The sequence below is a fragment of the Littorina saxatilis genome, linkage group LG1, assembly GCF_037325665.1.
Source record: "Littorina saxatilis isolate snail1 linkage group LG1, US_GU_Lsax_2.0, whole genome shotgun sequence".
Taxonomy (NCBI): Eukaryota; Metazoa; Mollusca; class Gastropoda; order Littorinimorpha; family Littorinidae; genus Littorina; species Littorina saxatilis.
Genome location: NC_090245.1, coordinates 106,236,199 through 106,257,451, shown reverse-complemented (window position 1 = coordinate 106,257,451; position 21,253 = coordinate 106,236,199). Strand labels below are relative to the sequence as shown.

Genomic DNA, 21,253 nt, shown 5'->3' with positions numbered 1-21,253 from the left:
ATCTCACTCATTTACATATTTATTACCTTCATCCAATACATATTTTCTACATAATCACTTCTTTGTTTTCTTACTATCCTGATAGAGATCCTCTCTGTGGGATTCAAGGCAGCTGTGACAGAACTGATCGTAAAGGCAATGACCTATTATTAACTATCCATCGCTCTTTTGTTTCGACCGAGGTAAAAGAAACAATTAAATAAAAAAAAATGCAATGTCAAAATTGCTTAGACCGACCGGGACCCTCTTATAATACTTTTATCCACACTCCTGGGCCCTAAATGTCCCTATCCAAGATAGGAGCAACATTGAACATTGTCTTGACTCCTTTTTATAATACAGTGTCTAAGTTTCCTAGAGTGGCTACACTTCTAATATCCACTCTCCTGGGCCCTCCGTTTCACAGCAGAATAATACAGTGTCTAAGTTTTCGAGACTGGCTTCACTTATCCACTCTCCTGGGCCCTCTCAGTGTTCCACAGCAGAATAATACAGTGTCTAAGTTTCCAAGACTGGCTACACTTCTAATATCCAATCTCCTGGGCCCTCCGTTTCACAGCAGAATAATACCATGTCTAAGTTTCCTAGACTGGCTACACTTTCAATATCCACTCTCCTAGGCCCTGCGTTTCACAGCAGAATAATACAGTGTCTACGGTTTCCTAGACTGGCTACACTTTCAATATCCACTCTCCTGGGCCCTCCGTTTCACAGCAGAATAATACAGTGTCTAAGTTTCCTAGACTGGCTACACTTTCAATATCCACTCTCCTGGGCCCTCCGTTTCACAGCAGAATAATACAGTGTCTACGTTTCCTAGACTGGCTACACTTTCAATATCCACTCTCCTGGGCCCTCCGTTTCACAGCAGAATAATACAGTGTCTACGTTTCCTAGACTGGCTACACTTTCAATATCCACTCTCCTGGGCCCTCCGTTTCACAGCAGAATAATACAGTGTCTACGTTTCCTAGACTGGCTACACTTTCAATATCCACTCTCCTGGGCCCTCCGTTTCACAGCAGAATAATACAGTGTCTACGTTTCCTAGACTGGCTACACTTTCAATATCCACTCTCCTGGGCCCTCCGTTTCACAGCAGAATAATACAGTGTCTACGTTTCCTAGACTGGCTACACTTTCAATATCCACTCTCCTGGGCCCTCCGTTTCACAGCAAAATAATACAGTGTCTACGTTTCCTAGACTGGCTACACTTTCAATATCCACTCCTCCGTTTCACAGCAGATTAATACAGTGTCTACGTTTCCTAGACTGGCTACACTTTCAATATCCACTCTCCTGGGCCCTCCGTTTCACAGCAGAATAATACAGTGTCTACGTTTCCTAGACTGGCTACACTTTCAATATCCACTCTCCTGGGCCCTCCGTTTCACAGCAGAATAATACAGTGTCTAAGTTTCCGAGACTGGCTACACTTTCAATATCCACTCTCCTGGGCCCTCCGTTTCACAGCAGAATAATACAGTGTCTAAGTTTCCAAGACTGGCTACACTTCTAATATCCAATCTCCTGGGCCCTCCGTTTCACAGCAGAATAATACCATGTCTAAGTTTCCGAGACTGGCTACACTTTCAATATCCACTCTCCTGGGCCCTCCGTTTCACAGCAGAATAATACAGTGTCTAAGTTTCCAAGACTGGCTACACTTTCAATATCCACTCTCCTGGGCCCTCCGTTTCACAGCAGAATAATACAATGTCTAAGTTACCTAGACTGGCTACACTTTCAATATCCACTCTCCTGGGCCCTCCGTTTCACAGCAGAATAATACAGTGTCTAAGTTTCCTAGGGTGGCTACACTTCTAATATCCACTCTCCTGGGCCCTCCGTTTCACAGCAGAATAATACAGTGTCTAAGTTTCCTAGACTGACTACACTTCTAATATCCACTCTCCTGGGTCCTCCGTTTAACAGCAGAATAATACAGTGTCTAAGTTTCCTAGACTGACTACACTTCTAATATCCACTCTCCTGGGTCCTCCGTTTCACAGCAGAATAATACAGTGTCTAAGTTTCCTAGACTGGCTTCACTCTCGTAATACCCACTACCCCGGGCCCCATGTCTCTTTCAATAATCAACAGTATTTAATAAAAATCATGGCCAAAAATCTACAGCAGCATTTAAATAATTGTGTGACAGTGTCTAAGTTTTCTGTACGGGGCTGACTCCTTTCAACCACTCTCCCGGGCCCTGTATCACAGCAAAATAATACAGCTTGGCTTCAAATATCCACTCACCAAGGCCCTCTGTCTCTTTCAAGGATAAAGAGGAACCTTCAATAACTATGGCACCACCAGCAACAAAATAACTTCGACAGTTCCATCATGTGAACGTTTAACTCGATTGTTCGCTAACGCAATTTTCTCGAAGAGTGGAAGCTCAGACGATATAGTGCTTGGAGTACGCTTTTCTTTCAAAGACACCGGAGTGCCCGAAGTAATGAAAAACATAAAACCTCTTCACTCCGCTTATAGGTTCTGGGTAGAGAGATACTCTTGTTCCTTTTTGCGTTGAATCCGAAGCGTGATCGTTTTACTAACTGAATTTGCTGTCTATTGTCAGTCTAAGAAGGACTAAGCTACCGTACAACGCCAATGTACTCTTGTCTTACCACTGATATTGTAAATTCAACACTAAGAAACGAAACATTCTGTAAAAGTTAAGTTCTATTCATTAAAAGAAAGTTACAAAGGAGAGCAATTTACAAAGTGACCCAAAAAAACTAACAAAATTCAGTTGGAAAGTCACTTTAGAAAGTGCAAGAAGAACAAATTACGACTAAACACACGCAAGCACTCACACACACGCGCGCACACGCGCACGCACGCACGCGCGCACGCACGCACGCACACACACACACACACACACACACACACACACACTCACACACACTCACACAAACCATGTTCATATCATACAGACGTCAGCGGAGACAAAGGACTCAGACGAAGGAAACCGTGAAAGCAAGTCGTTCCTAAAGTCAAATTCATCTGCACCTGGCAACCTGTTGCACAAGATTTATGGTGTTGTGTGGTATGGAACGGTAACGAAACGGCTGCCAGCCAGCGAAGCTCTAAACTTCAGAACCATTTAATCTACTTGTCTGCCAACAACGAAAAACATGGTCTGGCTTTCGTAAGCCATCGGATTTTATGGCTGTCGCGGATTGTTTGGTACTAATTACAACAATGCGTGTCGCCGTGACCCGTTATTGTATATCCTTCTGGTGTAAACATTTCAGCTCACCATCTCAGGCCTAGCCAAGTTTTTCCGCAGGATCCCTACAAAACTCAACAGCCTGAAATTCTTTCTGTGCAGAATGGGGATTATTTATTTGGTTAGTTATTTAGTTATTTATTTAATTTAGTTTTGAAATTCATTTATTAATTATTTATTTATCTATTTACCCATTTCTTAACTGGCAACTGAGTGAAAATAATTCACCCAAAAATCCCACCCTGCATATGAAGCAGCCAAGCAGTTGGTTTAAACAGCGTTTATTCAACAATTCATAGATAATTCAACATAATACATGTTAAGGATCAACAACAAGCTCAAGCTTATGGTGGTGACTCTAACAGGAGAATTTATCATACGGATTACAATATCTTGCGACGAGGCTTTGACAAATATTTCTTTAAACCAAAACAAACAAGAAACAAACAAAATAAGCATACATATGTATATATATTTATAAACTATACATATTTGACAAACAACAAAGGTATAATGGAGACAGAACACGACAATAAAATGGCCAAGCAGTTCACTTTTCGTAGGTCTCCAAATGAAGGAATGATCTTATCCCCTTTAACGAGAAGAAGAAGATCCCATTTCAAAGACTGGGCATACCTGAGACAGCGAGCCGAACGTGTTTTTTTCGGGAAGGACAGTGCAGTCAAATTAAGTGTTCATGTGGGAGGTCTTGACTTGATGACGGCGAAAATGTTTTGTAGAATTCTCTAGTTTATTTGACAGCACAGGTAAAATGAAACCTACTATCCACAGCCATGCTCCAAATAGACATCTCAGCCAAAGCGCACACAGCCTAGCATACAGGGCAGCTTACTTGATGTCGCATGCCTTTTAAATCTGATATGTCAAGAAATGACTTTGCCGAGAGAATCTGTCGTTCAGCATCATAACAGAGCCCATGTATCCTTCAGCTTATGAAATGCTCTGTGCACAACGGGTGTTTCCCTCCTCCAGCCTTCAATTTTTCTTATGTCAACAACAACACAAATCAAACACTGTGTATATTGTAAAGTAAACATCTTGTCTGAAACCTGTATGCATGTCTTCTTGGTGTTCGCTGTATGCATGTAATTGACATGGATAAAATATAAATGTCCCCTTACAGAGCTTAAACAAAAGTAAAACAGCTTAAACAAGAAATTCCTCCGATGTAGGAAAAACACCCCCGTTGGTCAAAGGGAAATAACCATTCTCACTGCCACCAACTGAGAAGGTTATTTCCCTTTGACCATTAATATGTCCCTCTATAAGTCCTTGTAGAATCTTAATCCACCAATAACTCCCTAACCGTGCGTTTGACTGGTCCCAATTTTTGTAAGGACCGTCTCAGGAATGTATAGAACCTGTTCACCAAGTTTGGTGACGATCGGTCCGTTCATTCTTGAGATCTATATGCGAACACAAACAAACAAACAAACAAACACATCGAGCGAAACCTATACACACCCCTATACCGGGGGTTTAATAATGCACTACACACATGGAGACACAAAACCTCTTTTCCTGAAATAGTTACATTGTCAAGCAATATCAGTCCCTCAGAACTCAGATATTAAACGGTTAAACCCGAGAAAATGTATTCCAAACAAGAACACACAAAAGCATCTTCGAAACTTGAATATAACTGTCATGTAATCTTATTTCCTCACAAAAGAGCTATAAATCCAACAACTCAGAGGATGTAGTAGGCTACACTGTGCAATTGGACACAACACCTCACTTCACTTGAATATCATTTTACAGCAATATTAGAACCTGCAGTCAAGATTCGATTAAACAGCTTTGAGATTGCACGCCAGACACGTAGAAGCAAAAACCTCTTTTCTTGAATATATCATCGTCATGCAATATTTGTCCCTCGTAACGTAAACATAGCCATAAAAGAGTTTAACAGCAAGGGGAAAACACATCTCTGCAACTTGACTATAGTATTATTATCAAGCAATATTACTTTCTCTAATACTATTAGTCATAGAGTTGTGAAAGGGTTAAACGGCTCAGCAAATGTTTCCAACACAAAAACCTGTTTGCTTCTTGAATATATATATATGATAGTCATTAGTTTCTCCAAACAGAGTTACACTAGGGTTAAACAGCTTAGAGAGTTTATATTACGCAAGGAGGCACAAAAACCTCAATGTAAAGCAAACACTGTCGCGCGCATGAACTTTTTCTATAGCTTTTCTATAGATGCAAAGGCGGCCCACTCTGCCATACCCTTCAACGCTCGCACTCTTTTTCGCGTGTAATTTCAGCCAGGGATCTTTTATAAATATATATTTGTATAGACTTTCTGCCCAATAAATCAAAACGTACATATTTTTGAGTTTTAAGTTTGTCTGCCTTGCGTACAAAGGGGGGGGGGGGGGGCGGGGGGGGGGGGGGGGGGGCTCTGTCTTTGTATCTGTCTGCCTGTCTGTGTGTGTCTCTCTCTCCCTCTCTCTCCCTGTCTCTCTCTCTCCCTCGCTCTCTCTCTCTCTCTCTCTCTCTCTCTCTCTCTCTCTCTCTCTCTCTCTCTCTCTCTCTCTCTCTCTCTCTCTCTCTCTCTCTCTCTCTCTCTCTCTCATGGGTTGGGTGTCCAGACTGATGTTATATAACCTATGTCACACAGGTGCAGCGTAAATAGATACTCTCTGCCCGTTGAACTTTCATTGTGTAAATTGTCCACATGTTGGAGAAGCTCAGTCTTCATGCAACCTGTCTGCCTTGCACAATCCTCTTCTCGCGCGCTTCAAATAAATGTATGTGTCGTGCCGAATTCACGTAATTGCCGATTCCGCGTAATGGGCAACATTTTTGCCCATTTCGCGTAATCGGCAAAACGCTGCCCAATACGTGAAATCGGCAGCGTTTTGCCGAAATCGCGTAAACGCCTCTAAAACTTGCCTATTTCGCGAATTCGGCAGCCGATTACGCGGAATGGGCAGCCGATTACGCGTAGTGGGCAAGTTGCCCATTACGCGAAATCGGCAATAGCAAGTTAAGTGTGTGTGTGTGCATACGTGCGTGTGTGTGTGTGTGTGTGTGTGTGTGTGGTCGATCTCTCTCTCTCTCTCTCTCTCTCTCTCTCTCTCTCTCTCTCTCTCTCTCTCTCTCTCTCTCTCTCTCTCTCGAAAAATTCATCCCACTGAAATATTACAGACAACCAAGTGCTTTCCGACTCAGCCTTCTTTTAGCTTCAACACATGAAAAAACTGTACGTGATTTATTTTTGTATTTGTATAAAGCATTTAAGATACGAGAAACACTGTTATCGTAATTTCGTATGTAGATGTATGCATTGATGTATCTGTTATCCACTTTTGAGAAAAATATGCACTGTTTTGAGTCTACTGAATGTAAAATTGATTCAATATTTTTTGCTTTTGCTCACACCCCTTCACTGGGGGCAATGGCCTATGTGAATAAACCATCCGAATCTCTCTCTCTCTCTCTCTCTCTCTCTCTCTCTCTCTCTCTCTCTCTCTCTCTCTCTCTCTCTCTCTCTCTCTCTCTCTCTCTCTCTCTCTCTATTACAGGCAACCAAGTGCTTTTCGACTCAGCCTTCTTTTAGCTTCAACACATGAAAAAACTGTACGTGATTTATGTTTATATTTGTATAAAGCATTTAAGATACGAGAAACACTGTTATCGTAATTTTGTATGTAGATGTATGCATTGATGTATCTGTTATCCACTTTTGAGAAAAATATGCACTGTTTTGAGTCTACTGAATGTAAAAATGATTCAATATTTTTTGCTTTTGCTCACACCCCTTCACTAGGGGCAATGGCCTATGTGAATAAACCATTCGAATCTCTCTCTCTCTCTCTCTCTCTCTCTCTCTCTCTCTCTCTCTCTCTCTCTCTCTCTCTCTCTCTCTCTCTCTCTCTCTCTCTCTCTCTGTCTCTCTCTCTCTTTCTCTTCCATTGTGCGGCTGCGTGTATGTTTGACAAAGATTGTCTGCGCAAGAAAGCCGTCGTAAAACGGTTCCTGAAACGGGCTCAGAGAGCTAACAAGCAAAATTATGAGGTATGCAGGGAAGAATATGCACAGGAATGCAAAGAGTTCAAGGAATTGTTGTACAGAAAGAAACTTGATTTTGATTTAGAAAGACTTGCCAAGTTGAAAAATTCCATAAAAGACCCAAAAGTGTTTTGGCAAACTATTCGGTCATTGAACGCAAAGAAAGCAATCTTCCATGGCATCTCAAGTGAACAGTGGTACATGGTACGAACATTTTTATGAGGTTTGTAACACCGTTGATTTTGTGTCTGGAGTTGAAAAGTATACCGATGAAGTTGAGGAGGAAGTAGTTGATGAATTATTTAGCGAAAACATTTCAAAGCAAGAAGTGATTGACAGTATCCGTAATTTAAAAGTAGGAAAGAGTGCTGGGCCAGATATGATTGTGAGCCAAATGTTGAAGCATGCCAATGAAACAGTATTGGACTTTCTTGTTGATCTGTTCAACATGTTGTTTGACACGGGAACATTCCCTGAAGAGTGGTCAAGATCAATTATCATACCAATTCATAAGAAAGGAGACGTGAATGTACCGGATAATTACCGTGGCATAGCCTTGACCAGTGTTGTAAGCAAGGTTTATACACACATTCTCAACAAGAGATTGACGAAGTGGGCTGAGAAAGAGGAAAACATAATTGAAGAACAAGCCGGCTTCAGGTCAAGTTACAGTACTGTTGATTATATTTTTTCGTTATATGGCATTGTTCAGAAGCATTTATTAAAGAATACTAAACTGTACATAGCTTTTGTAGATTTTAAGAAGGCATTTGACTCTGTGAACAGGAATGCATTATGGGAGGTTTTGAGGCGGAAAAGTGGTGTAAACGGGAAAATGTATAAGGCCCTAACAGCCGTTTACACATCAGTGAAAGCATGTGTGCGTGACCAATGTAATTATTTTGATTATTTTGAATGCCCAAGATGGGTGAAACAAGGATGTTTATTGAGCCCTTTGATGTTCTCCTTCTTTATTAATGAACTGGCAACAGAAGTGTCCTGTAAGGGAAGACATGGTATACAGTTGATACCTGGTGCGACGGAGATATTCTTGCTACTTTTCGCTGACGATGTTGTTTTGATGTCTAATTCTGTCATAGGTTTACAAAACCAACTGAACAATTTAAAAAGAGAAGCAGATCGCCTGTGCTTATCAGTTAACTTGGATAAAACTGATGTCATGGTGTTCCGTATGGGAGGCCACCTTGCAGCTCACGAGAAATGGCACGGTCCTATGGTGGCGAGGCAGTCCGAGTAACCAACTCGTACAAATACCTCGGCATGTTGTTTACTACAAAACTGAGTGTAAATGTTGCTTTGAGTGAGATGTCCAGAAAGGGAAAGAAAGCAGTCATTGACCCGAAAAACAGCAAATGTAAAAACAAATAAAAATTACTACCAAACTGCATGTCAGCCAAGCTATAACCTCTGTTTGTGGTACTGAAAGGTGAAAATAGCAGCTTCACTTGTATTTTTAAGAAGCGTTTTTTTCTTACAATTATGCGTAATTCTTCATGTTCATCTATTTGTTCATCTTTTCCTATTATCGTTCTCTTGTTTCGAAAATTAATGTTTGCCTCGTTTGCATCACTAGTATAGGCCTGCTGTGTGTGTGTGTGTGTGTGTGTGTGTGTGTGTGTGTGTGTGTGTTTGTGTGTGTGTGTGTGTTTGTGAGTGTGTGTGCGTGCGTGCTAAAAAGTATATTATCACAGTCATGGTCAGTATCGACGACAACACACACACACACACACACACACACACACACATACACACACATACACACACACACACACACACACACACACACACACACACACACACACACATACAAACAAACATACACACTAAACTCACTATTGCCGATTTCGCGAAATGGGCAACTTGTCTATTACGCGTAATCGGCTGCCGATTCCGCGTAATCGGCTGCCGAATTCGCGAAATAGGCAAGTTTTAGACGCCTTTACGCGATTTCGGCAAAACGCTGCCGATTTCACGTATTGGGCAGCGTTTTGCCGATTACGCGAAATGGGCAAAAATGTTGCCCATTACGCGTAATCGGCAATTACGTGAATTCGGCACGACATATGCATTCTGATTCACGTGTTTAAATACTGAGATTTACGTGTGTCTGCACTGCGCAATTCTCTTGACGTTGCTTTGTATGTAAATGTGTGCTCTGCGCACATGGTCTACCAAACTGGCTCAACTTTCAGCCCCTCATCTAGCGGGAAATTCTCCATCAAACAGTCGACACACCCTGTGTCTGATGTGTCTGAAAACACCTCCGCGCGGAGGGGTTTTGCAGCCAGCGCAGTGAAGATAAAGAGGGAACATTTTCTCGGCTCCCGCGGCAGCAAGCAGGATGTCTCCAGACTGCATAAGCTAAGACATTGTAATGCCCATTTTCATGTTCACAGACAGAAGTTAAATTATTCTTCTAGTGCCACGTTTTCCCCATAGCAGTTAAAGAAGGAAAGTTACTAACCTGTGCGTTGAAGTGCATACACATTAAGAATAAATAGACGGATTGTATGCGCTCTCATACAAAGAAAACAAAAACTATGACAAACGACAAAATCCGTTTGTTTGACAAGCTTTTATGACTGCGCAGCGTGTCCGTGCAGTCGGGCTGGTCGTTTTACAGCAGCAAAACAAAATCACGGCAGCAAACATATGCATGTTTGGCAATGACAAAAGTGTCTTTTCACAAGGCTGCGGATATTATTTTTCCGCCGTTTCCGCATGGATTAAAAGCTTCAGCTCTGAATGATTGCCGCCGGATCGATTCAGTCAACACGCAATTAAAGATAACCGATTTTGCCATGCTGTCAAATCGAGGAATAAACCTTGCAGAAGCATGCTTTTCGGTGAAAGGAGAGGAAAAAAGAAGGCTGAACAACAACAAACATCCTTCGCTTTAGGACCAGGAAATCGCGGATTGAATAGAACTTGATTTACAAGAAACTTTTTTTCTGTCTCTCAGTGACCGTTTGGGTCCAGGGTTGCGCTGAGGGGAGGGGGAGCGGGGGTTGTGGTGGTGGTGATGCGGTGGAGGAGGGAAATATTCGTGAAGCTCCAGGGCCCAGGATGTCTAGAAAGTGAAGAAACCCAGTTGTCGGCCCCATTCCCTCAACATTAGTGCGTCTGAGAAAGAATCAAGGGCTCTGTAAGCCTGTAACAAAAGCAACTCTTGAACGTTATATTACCTCATTGTATTTCTAAAGAAAGGAGCACTATAAGCGAGTTGGTTTATTTTATATATCAATCTCGACAACATTTGAGTCCCCTAAAAACAACAAGTCGCGTAAGGCGAAATTACTACATTTAGTCAAGTTGTGGAACTCACAGAAAGAAACTGAACGTAGTCCGCCGCTATTGCAAAAGGCAGTGAAGGTGACGAGCCTGTTTGGCGCGGTAGCGGTTGCGCTGTGCTTCATAGCACGCTTTACTGTACCTCTCTTCGTTTTAACTTTCTGAGCGTGTTTTTAATCCAAATATATCATATCTATATGTTTTTGGAATCAGGAACCGACAAGGAATAAGATGAAATAATTTTTAAAACGATTTCGGAAATTTAATTTTGATCATAATTTTTATATTTTTAATTTTCAGAGCTTGTTTTTAATCAAAATATAACATATTTATTTGTTTTTGGAATCAGAAAATGATGTAAAATAAGATGAATGTAAATTCGGATCGTTTAATAAATTTTTTTTATTTTTTTTTACAATTTTCAGATTTTTAATGACCAAAGTCATTTATTAATTTTTAAGCCACCAAATTGAAATGCAATACCGAAGTCCGGCCTTCGTCGAAGATTGCTTGGCCAAAATTTCTATCAATGTGATTGAAAAATGAGGGTGTGACAGTGCCGCCTCAACTTTTACAAACAGCCGGATATGACGTCATCAAAGACATTTATCGAAAAAATAAAAAAAACTTCCGGGGATATCATTCCCAGGAACTCTCATGTCAAATTTCATAAAGATCGGTCCAGTAGTTTAGTCTGAATCGCTCTACACACACACACACAGACAGACAGACAGACAGACACACACACACACACACACACATACACACACACACACACACACACACACACACACACACACACACACACACACACACACACACACACACACACACACACACACACACATACACCACGACCCTCGTCTCGATTCCCCCTCTATGTTAAAACATTTAGTCAAAACTTGACTAAATGTAAAAACAATTAGTGGCCAACAGAAGCTAAGCGCTTGGTGTCATCATTACGACTACGTGTAATCAAGGAAAAAAACCTGTACTGCAAGTTTTCAATCTAATCTCCAATAATCCCCTTTTTACGAATCACAGAGATAAAAAAATGTGCGAGTGAACTATGATTTCAAACGTAATATCGATGTTTGTCCAAAGAGGGAGACGGCATTGGGGAGTGGAGGTGGCAGGGTATATAATCCATGGAGGTTTCAATTCTATTAAACACACATATTTGTTGAGATATATATATATTTATGTCAAAGCGTCATTGATTCTGCAACGCTCTACGCATAACTAATGTTTACAACTAGTCCGACAACATATCCACCACACCAACTTACAAAACCCTTAACAGAAATCGGGGGAAAAGACTGCTATCAAACGCAAAAGTTCAATTTTCAGAACTTGAAGGAGTAACGATGCGGTCTGTTCACTTCGACTCATAAATAAGTTCCAAGTCAGCCCGAGAATCCGTACATCATACCACCTTTCTAACACTTAACAGAAGAAATACTGATATTAAACACAACAAGTTGATTACAGAACTCGCAGGTCGAGTAATCATGCAATGTGCACAGTTCAACTCATAAAAATTAGAATAGAATTTAAGGTCTGAAACCCGAAGATAACTTCCGAAAATTAAGTGCCAAAGCTTAGTGCAGCGAGCTTTGTGTTAAATAGACTTTGCGTGAACGATTTCGCTCGATTTATATCTGGTTATTGAGCCCGACTGCAGGTTCATTACACCACCTTACATAACCCTTAACAGAAAGAGAGAGAAAGAGAGGTAAGAAAGAAATGGAAACATTAAAAAGTCAGTGCTAATCCAACATGCAGGCTTTTCTGTCAGTGAGGAGCGCAGTGTCGTCTGTGTCAACACGAAAATTGCAATTGTGTTTGCAGCCCGCGCGGAGTGAGGATGAAAGTTAAACAGCCACGAGGGGCCCGCCGCCACTTCTGTCACGCCGCGGTCTGTGCTGGGGTTTTAACACCATCGATTGGAGCGGGGGGTGGAGGGGGAGGGGGGAAGAAGAGGGTGTGTGTGTGTGTTTGTGTGTGTGTGGGTGTGTGGGTGTGTGTTTGTGTGTATGTGCGTGTGCGCGCGTGTGCGTGCATGCCTGTGTGTGTGCGTGCGTGCGTGCGTGTGTGTATGTGTGCGTGCGCGCGCGTGTGTGTGCGTGCGTGCGCCGCGTGTGTGTGTGAGAGCGTGTGTGTGAGCGTGGTTTCACCCTGTGTGCGGTGAGGTTGAAGTTACCCAGAAATGAGGGGCCCGCCGCTTGTCCTGTCACGCTGTGCTAGCGTTTGAACATCATCAGATTCGTGCTGGGAGTGGGGGGGGGGTGGTCGGGTATGCCGGGGGAGAGGGTATATGGGTTGAGGGTAAGAACACACACACATAAACCATCCGCGCGCACGCGCACACACACACACACACATACGTCGAGTAAACAATAGTATCCAAGCCTACTGCATCTGAACATCTCTGCACACACAAAAACATCTGTCTAGTAACGCAAAGAAGTCGCTTAACTTACCTCCCTTTGCGAGGTTCAGTGACTGCCATGTAGATCGATCATTCTTACTGTTTTCTAACAATAAATCATAGTATTTACTCATTTTGCATGCACTCTTTTCCCTAATAGGCTTCTTCCTTGACTGCGTTACTGTGTGCACGAAGGTTTTAACACTGCTGGGCCCGGCCGAGAAACCACCGCGCATCCTCACAACTTGTGAGAACGATTTCTGGCATGACGACGCTAGATGCCCGCATTTTCTGTATGACACTGTCAGAAAAACAAGGAATCTCAGTCTAGAATAAAGCCTGGGAAAGAAAAGAAAAGAGAAAAGGAATGGGAATGGAAGATCTAGGAAACAAACAAAAAAAGTCTTTCAAACTGTTATAATTACGTGCAAGTGACACGAAGCACAAAGTAATATAGCGACTTCAAAAGAATGGCTAAAACGAAAGAAAAAAAGAATCACGAAGAAAACAAACTATTTATTAAGGACGTCAGCTGAATGTGACAATTAACAAGTCGGAGAGAAAGAGAATACCTCTCTTAACCGTAAATATTCCTGGAGACTGTTTCGTGAAAGTGACAGGTAACCGATAGCAAATTACGTAACGCTTGCAAAAACAATGGAGAAGAACGGGGAAACATGACGGAGTGAGGAAATGAAGATAGAAAATAAAGAATTCTTTCAGAATGTCAAGAGACATTGACGAGAAACACACAATAACGCCAGGAAACTGTTGGACAGGAAACTGTTGGACAGGAAACTATTGGACAGGAAACGGGTGGGTCGAAGTCAAGACAGCAAAATATTGTAGTCCGTGAGGATGTCAGGGGATCATGACAGGTAACATAGATAATAACACGTGGGCATCCTTAAACAAGCAAGAAGAACACACACACACAAACACACACACACACGCACACTCACGTATCCATACGCACCAACGCACGCAGAGAGAGAGAGAGAGAGAGAGAGAGAGAGAGAGAGAGAGAGAGAGAGAGAGAGAGAGAGAGAGAGAGAGTGTTTTATTCTCCATTTGTGTGTGTGTGTGTGTGTGTGTGTGTGTGTGTGTGTGTGTGTGTATGCGTGCGTGCGTGCATGCGTGCGTGCGAACGTGCGTGCGTACGTGTACGTTCGTGTGCGCGCGTGTGTTTGTGTGTGTTGTGCGCATGCACACATGAGGGTTTTGTTCGTGCGTCCTTACATGCGTTCGTCTGTACGTGAACGCGTGTTTGTGTGAGGCAATGATTGCATATTTTCGTCTGAGTTTCGGCACAGAGGAGGGTAACTAACCCCTGTTTGTGCTAATAGTAAATACCCTTTTTTCAGAGAGACGCTGCAGGGATGCCGGGTTATTGCCATGAACGTTTTCGCGTTATGGGTGCTGTTGTCACTGGCATTTTAGTAGGATGTATTTTCTCGCAAAAAATGGTCCAACAGAGGCCCAGGTGCCCAAGCAAAGCCGGTCACTTTGGGGAAATGGCATAATAAAAACGGTGACATGACACAACAACAACAACAACAACAACAAGTAGAAACAAAATGGACCCCTTGCCCCACTCACCCCCCCTACACACACACCACACACACACACACGCACACACACACACACACGCACACACACACACACACACACACATACACACACGAGCACCACCACTTGCGCGACTACCAAACAAACAATCAAACAAACAATGAAAAAAACTGCACAGGGGAAATAAAATGTAAAAAAAAATTAAAAATCCGCCTACGAACCCTGAATATTGAACACCGCTGCAAATTAATCTGTCACCACAAACACACACACACACACACACACACACACACACACACACACACACACTCCCACTCCCCCACACCCACCACAAACACACACACACATACACACACTCCCACTCCCCCACACCCACACGCACACACACACACTCACACACTCACACACACACACACACTCCCACTCACACACACACACACACTCACACACACACACACACACACTCACACACACATACACACACACACGCACACACACACACACAAACACGAACGCACGCACGCACGCACACACACATACCTAAAGTGTGGATGGTTACCTAAGAGGCGGCACTGGGTGTAGTGCCTTTCTAGTGCACTTGCACTACAACAGCACTGGGTGCAGTACTCGCTCCGGCATCGAAGAATTTTGCACTAAAAAATGCACAAAATTTGACCTATTTCGTCGCCTATAGAGGACGGAAAGAATGTCATTTTGAACATTGTTATGACATTCTTTCCGTCAAAAAAGTCAATTTAACGGTGTTAAATGAAGCGACCATCCACACAATTAGGTTGCCATCCAGAGTTTAGGTTGCCATCCACGTGTGGATGGTTGCCTTATGGTGATTTAGGCAACCAAACCTGTGGAAACGGGGGTACACACACACACACACACACACACACACACACACACACACACACACACACACACATTCCCGCAATAACCCACGTTACTGCTCCGTATGATGAAGTGATGACAGTCAGCTTGTAAAGAAAAGAAGAAGAAAAAACAAAACAAAAGAAAAAAAAACATTTACCACCAAAATGTCAACCATTCTTTGCCCAGCATGACCTCGTATTCCCGTCAAGTCTGTTCACATAGATCTCTAACTGATGCCGAACGACTCGCTTCTCTCACTTATGCATTGGTTTCTACATGGACGTAATATACTGATGCGTGGTGCTGTCTTTTTTTGTGGTTTTCTCATACCCCTTTGGGTCGAATCTTAAGAAAAAAAACTTGCCAAATCTGACATCTTGTCCAAAAATAACTTTAAAAAATGGTTTGTGGAAATATGAAGATAAAAAATGTGGACTCAGTTTTACTTCAATGTTGCTTCATCAACCACCCACCCCTACTCCCCAGCTGTTTTGCAACTGATTGTTCTTTAAAACTCGACCCGATAACATCGTTTAAAACTGCGCTATATCTGACACTGACGCTACTTTTCCCCTTTGACATTCGAAATTTAAATTCCGTCATTATGTGAAAACGTTATTTGCAAAATTACTTCATTGGAAATCCCTAAGATGCTCCCTCTTACTGCTTCCTATCCCAGAGGAAGTGTTTTTCATTGTCCTGAACAAAGTGGGCTTGGGTTCAATGCACGGTTACGTTCCTACTGTCCATCATCAACCCGAGGCATAGTAAGACAAGGGGTGAAAGGTTGCAAACATTCAGAAAATGAACTCGGCTTTGCCATCAGAGACCATTCTGATAATCATCGGTCCACGCTATCGCTCATGTCTCTCTGACAGGATGCATAATCTACTACGCGGAGTATAGGGAAAGAAGCGGAGCTAAAAGTCGAAATCTATCAAAACAAGAATACAGAGTTATTTTCCATATGATTTTCGCTAATGTTTCTGACAAAAGACGAAAGTGATTGCAGAAAGAACGACTTCGACAGTGGTCTCTGTTCTGTTCTTCACAGTTATTATAAAGACATCGTTCTAAGGTCAAAACAAGTCGAAATGTTGAGACTGCTTTGGGGAGGAGACCGTGATATTGTTGCATCACTCCCAACTGGTTACGGAAAAAGTATCGTCCGCTCCGTAGCCATTTTATTATGATCACTGATAAAGTCGATTATCACGTGACACTTTTGCCATATTTAGAGTTGTTTGCACAGTAAATACATCCGCGAAAGATAGCTCGCTTGAAACTGTCTTACATAACAATTCCTTTGCAATTTAAACATTACACAACACTATGAAAAATCATTATCGACGATCGCGAATCTGCTTATATCAATAACACATTACTATTATGTAAACAAAATCGATTTCTTCTCCAGAGAAAGAAAACGAAGGCATCCTGTCAGGGATAAATGAGACCCGAAGGGAAGGAATTCATTTTACCCGAGTCCAGGATGCTCAGTCGAGACAGACAAGGAACAAACCCGCTGCGAGATTGACGCAAATCACACCTAGGGTACCATCTCTTGCTTTACAACCGTGTTCATTATCTTTCTAAGTATCCATAATTAAGAGTTCCCCTGGGCACGTTATACTTGGTCCACCCAGATATGTTCACTGACTTCACCAATTGTCCGGGGACCGATAAGGACGTTTAATGAATAAGCAAGCGGACAAACCATCAAATAAGTAATAATGGAAAAGAAAATTGTGAATTGTGAGCATCACCGGGAAAAGACTGGTACAGCTTTCATGGTAACCGAGTTGTAAACTAGCCTTCATGAATAATGCCGAGTGTGTGCAGGGAAGAGCAATTGCTGTCAGTAGTTTTACAAAGAGCGATTGAGAGAGAGAGAGAGAGAGAGAGAGAGAGAGAGAGCGATTGAGAGAGAGAGAGAGAGAGAGAGAGAGAGAGAGAGAGAGAGTGGGAGACTGCGTAGAGAGAGTATGCGTGTGTGTGGGTGCGTGCGTGTGTGTGTGTGTGTGTGCGTGTGTGTGTGCGTGCGTGTGTGTGTGCATGTGCATGTGTGTGTGTATTTGTGTGTGCGTGTATGTGTTCGTGCGTGTATGTGTGCGTGCGTGTGTGTGTGCATGCGTGCGTGCGTACGTGCGTACGAGCGTGTGTGTGTGTGCGTGCGTCAGTGGGCGTGTCTGTGTGTGTTTCTGTATAAGCGCGCACTCCTTTATTACCCTGGCAGAAAGCGAAGTTTAAACAATGCCTTGATGAAAATGTATGGTCATATTCTAAACGTAAGCCGTGGGACAGGCAAACGCAGATTTATAGGGATAACTTTGCACACAAATGTGTTCCATTATAGGCACAACATATATATATCCACTAACATCGATTTGTTCCACGAATGCACAGGATGCTGCAGAAAATAATCGCTATTGCCAACCATCATAGATAGAAAATCAGACATGTTGACTCAGCCGGCACTCTAAAACGTGTCCCCAATATCGCATGGCACGGGGATGTTTGCCATGCCCGCAAGAAAGCCAGCGTCCGTAAAAGCAATAATAATGACACAACACTCAGAAGATCAGACACAGACACAAAAAGACATACAGACATAGACACAGACAAACAGACAGACAGACAGACTGACTGACACGTACAGACACACAGACAGACACACAGACATAGACACACACACAGACACACTCACACACGCACGCACGCACGCACACACACACACACACACACACAGACACACACACACACACACACACACACACACACACACACACACACACACACACACACACACACACACACACACACAGGGAGAGGAGGAAGAGAGAGAGAGTTGAAAGTAGACAGACAGACGGACAGACAGACAAGGCCCAAACAAAAACAAACACAACAAAATTAAGGGGGAAAAACAAGAACAGATGCAACAAAACACTCAAAAAAACCAGCAACCAAACAACCTGTTAAAGCAACAAAGCAACAAAACCATCCCAACTAGTCAACCCACCAACCAAAACTACACAGCCAAACCCACCAACCAAAACTACACAGCCAAACAAACCAACCAAAACTACACAGCCAAACAAACCAACCAAAACTACACAGCCAAACAAACCAACCAAAACTACACAGCCAAACAAACCAACCAAAACTACACAGCCAAACAAACCAACCAATCAACCAAGCAAACAACCAAACAGCCATACATGTACATACCTGTGAAGGACAGAATCAGAAGTGTGGTGAAGCACAGCGACAGTGCTGCAGTCATGTTGCTGACGTCATCAGCCCCCACCCTGCACGTACTCCACGCCTCGTTCTGACACCATTCTCCTCCTCAGGGGACACCACTTTCACTTCCTCTTTCAAACGGTAGGCCTGATCTCCCTTGATAAGTCAGGTCAATCCAGACGGGAAAGTTTATCCAGTGTCTGTCGGTCTCGTAAAGGCGAGCAGCAATGTGATTTTAACTTTTAATAGAGAGTTTCACAGTGCAGGTCTCATCGCTTTGTAACTTTTGTTTTTGTACCGCTTACCTACTTCGATCTCATTTTCTCTTCGTTCCTTATCGGTTGCGCAATTTGTGTCGAAATCACTTCCCGGGTCTGATTTCACATACCTTTGTGCAATATTTGATGGGTGGACACGACACCTAATGACGTCTACGTCTTCTCCCTTTTTATCCAACCCACGTTATACGAGATGTGACATTTTCACAGAAGTTTATAGAGGTTCATCATCTGATGCATGCCTATTTGTTCGCAGACAATTTCCTTGAGCAGACTCAGTTAACTTGTTTCAAGCTGAGATTAGATATTGTGTAAACTCCGAACACAAGCACTGGAAAATAAGAACTTATTATCTAGACCATGTCGCGTCTGTAACGTGGCAATTTTGGAAGAAATCTTAATCCAAAGACTTAAAGACAGATTGACAGAAAACTTCGCAGAGAAAAGTTTTCTTCAATCACAACGTTAAAAGACGCATTTTAAGACCGACACAAAATCTCGCCAAGATACACGCTAAAATCTTTCCAAGTGCGAATTGAAAGACAAATTCATGTCGCAGCGAAGAGCAAAGGAACCACTGAAAATGTCACGCTCGTCAGTGGGCAGTTTCCGAACAATCTTCCTGGTACGAAATCGCATCACAATCCCCTGCAGAGACACAGCAACTCTATCACAGTAAACACAGAACTCTTAGTAAAGAAGAAATACACTCACACACAAAAACCGCTGCACTTGAGAATCGTTCTAATCACTCAACACATTTGTTATTGGCTGATTTCCAATCAAGCTTTCTGTAGATTTCGTTGTCTTACTTGTATCAGCGAAATTCACGGATCGGTGAACAGCTTCACATTCGTTACTAGACAATATCCGAACAAGGTTTCTGTAGATGTCGTGGCAGGGACCTTCACTACCAGGAATCAGTGAACATCTTTACGTTTGTTACCTGACCATTTGCACTTGAGACTCATACGAATCACTGGAGTTTTTCACTTTCGTTACTGCACAATTTGCCGACAAACTTTGTGTAGATGTTTTGGGGTGACATTCACGAATCACGGAACAGCTTCACACTTGTTGCAGGACCATTTCCAAACACACTTTTGGCACAATCTCTTGTCGTTCACTTCACAGTGATGAGAAACACTGTAGAGTTCTCTCGCCGTGAAAACAGCGCCACCCTGAAGAGTCGTTTGCCACGAAGCCAACGTTAATAGGGCAGCGTCCAGACGATCGGTGGATCCCTTGGGTCCAGCAGCTTAGCGCTTCCAGTCTCTATCTTTCAGTAGAAGTGGTCTGGACCATATGGCCATCTCGGAATAAATCGCTGGACATGTTCGAGTTGTGGTTATCCTTTGTGCTAGAGTTGAACGGGGCAGCCTGAAAAGAGAAAATAAGAGAAATAATTAACATTAGTCCTTGTGGACAAAAATATGCACCCCTCAAGCAAAATATATTAAGATGAAAAAAGCGGGAAAAGTTAGAGAATGCAATTACTGTGTATAATTATCGTGGAATCAGAACTGACTCACACGTGTCATGAATAGATAATACTACATGGCTTGCTGTGTCGTACCAGGTTTACACGAGTTGCCTTTTTACATTTAGTCAAGTTTTGACTAAATGTTTTAACGTAGAGGGGGGAATCGAGACGAGGGTCGTGGTGTATATATGTGCGTGTGTGTGTGTGTGTGTGTGTGTGTGTGTCTGTCTGTGTGTGTGTGTGTAGAGCGATTCAGACCACCGACCGACTACTGGACCGATCTTTATGAAATTTGACATGAGAGTTCCTGGGTATGAAATCCCCGAACGTTTTTTTCATTTTTTTGATAAATGTCTTTGATGACGTCATATCCGGCTTTTCGTGAAAGTTGAGGCGGCACTGTCACGCCCTCATTTTTCAACCAACCTTACGTGACTTGTTAAACTTTCAAATGCGAGCGAAAGCGGGATTTTCAATACTTGAAAAAGCAACGAGTGTATAGTTTTTATTAAACAAAGTGTATCAGATCTTACTATATACTTTTAATCTGAAATCGAGTTGGTATAGAAACTGTAAGAAGACCCCAAGATATTAAACAACAAGTCGCGTAAGGCGAAAATACAATATTTAGTCAAGTAGCTGTCGAACTCACAGAATGAAACTGAACGCAATGCAACGCAGCAAGACCGTATACTCGTGGTCCACCGCTCACGGCATAGGCAGTGAAATTGACAAGAAGAGCGGGGTAGTGGTTACGCTATGCTGCATAGC

At 42.6% G+C, this 21,253-nt stretch overlaps 1 protein-coding gene across 1 annotated transcript in view; it reads right to left on the bottom strand.

Annotated features, from left to right (window-relative positions):
* The window catches only part of LOC138949269 (zwei Ig domain protein zig-8-like), a 344,604-nt gene extending 324,235 nt beyond the window's left edge, over positions 1-20,369 (bottom strand). The window contains exon 1 of the mRNA XM_070321056.1: positions 18,707-20,369. Within this exon, the coding sequence (XP_070177157.1) occupies positions 18,707-18,761 (55 nt within the window). The 5' untranslated portion in view covers positions 18,762-20,369. The remainder of the gene's footprint in view (positions 1-18,706) is intronic.
* Between the last annotated feature and the right edge of the window lie 884 nt (positions 20,370-21,253).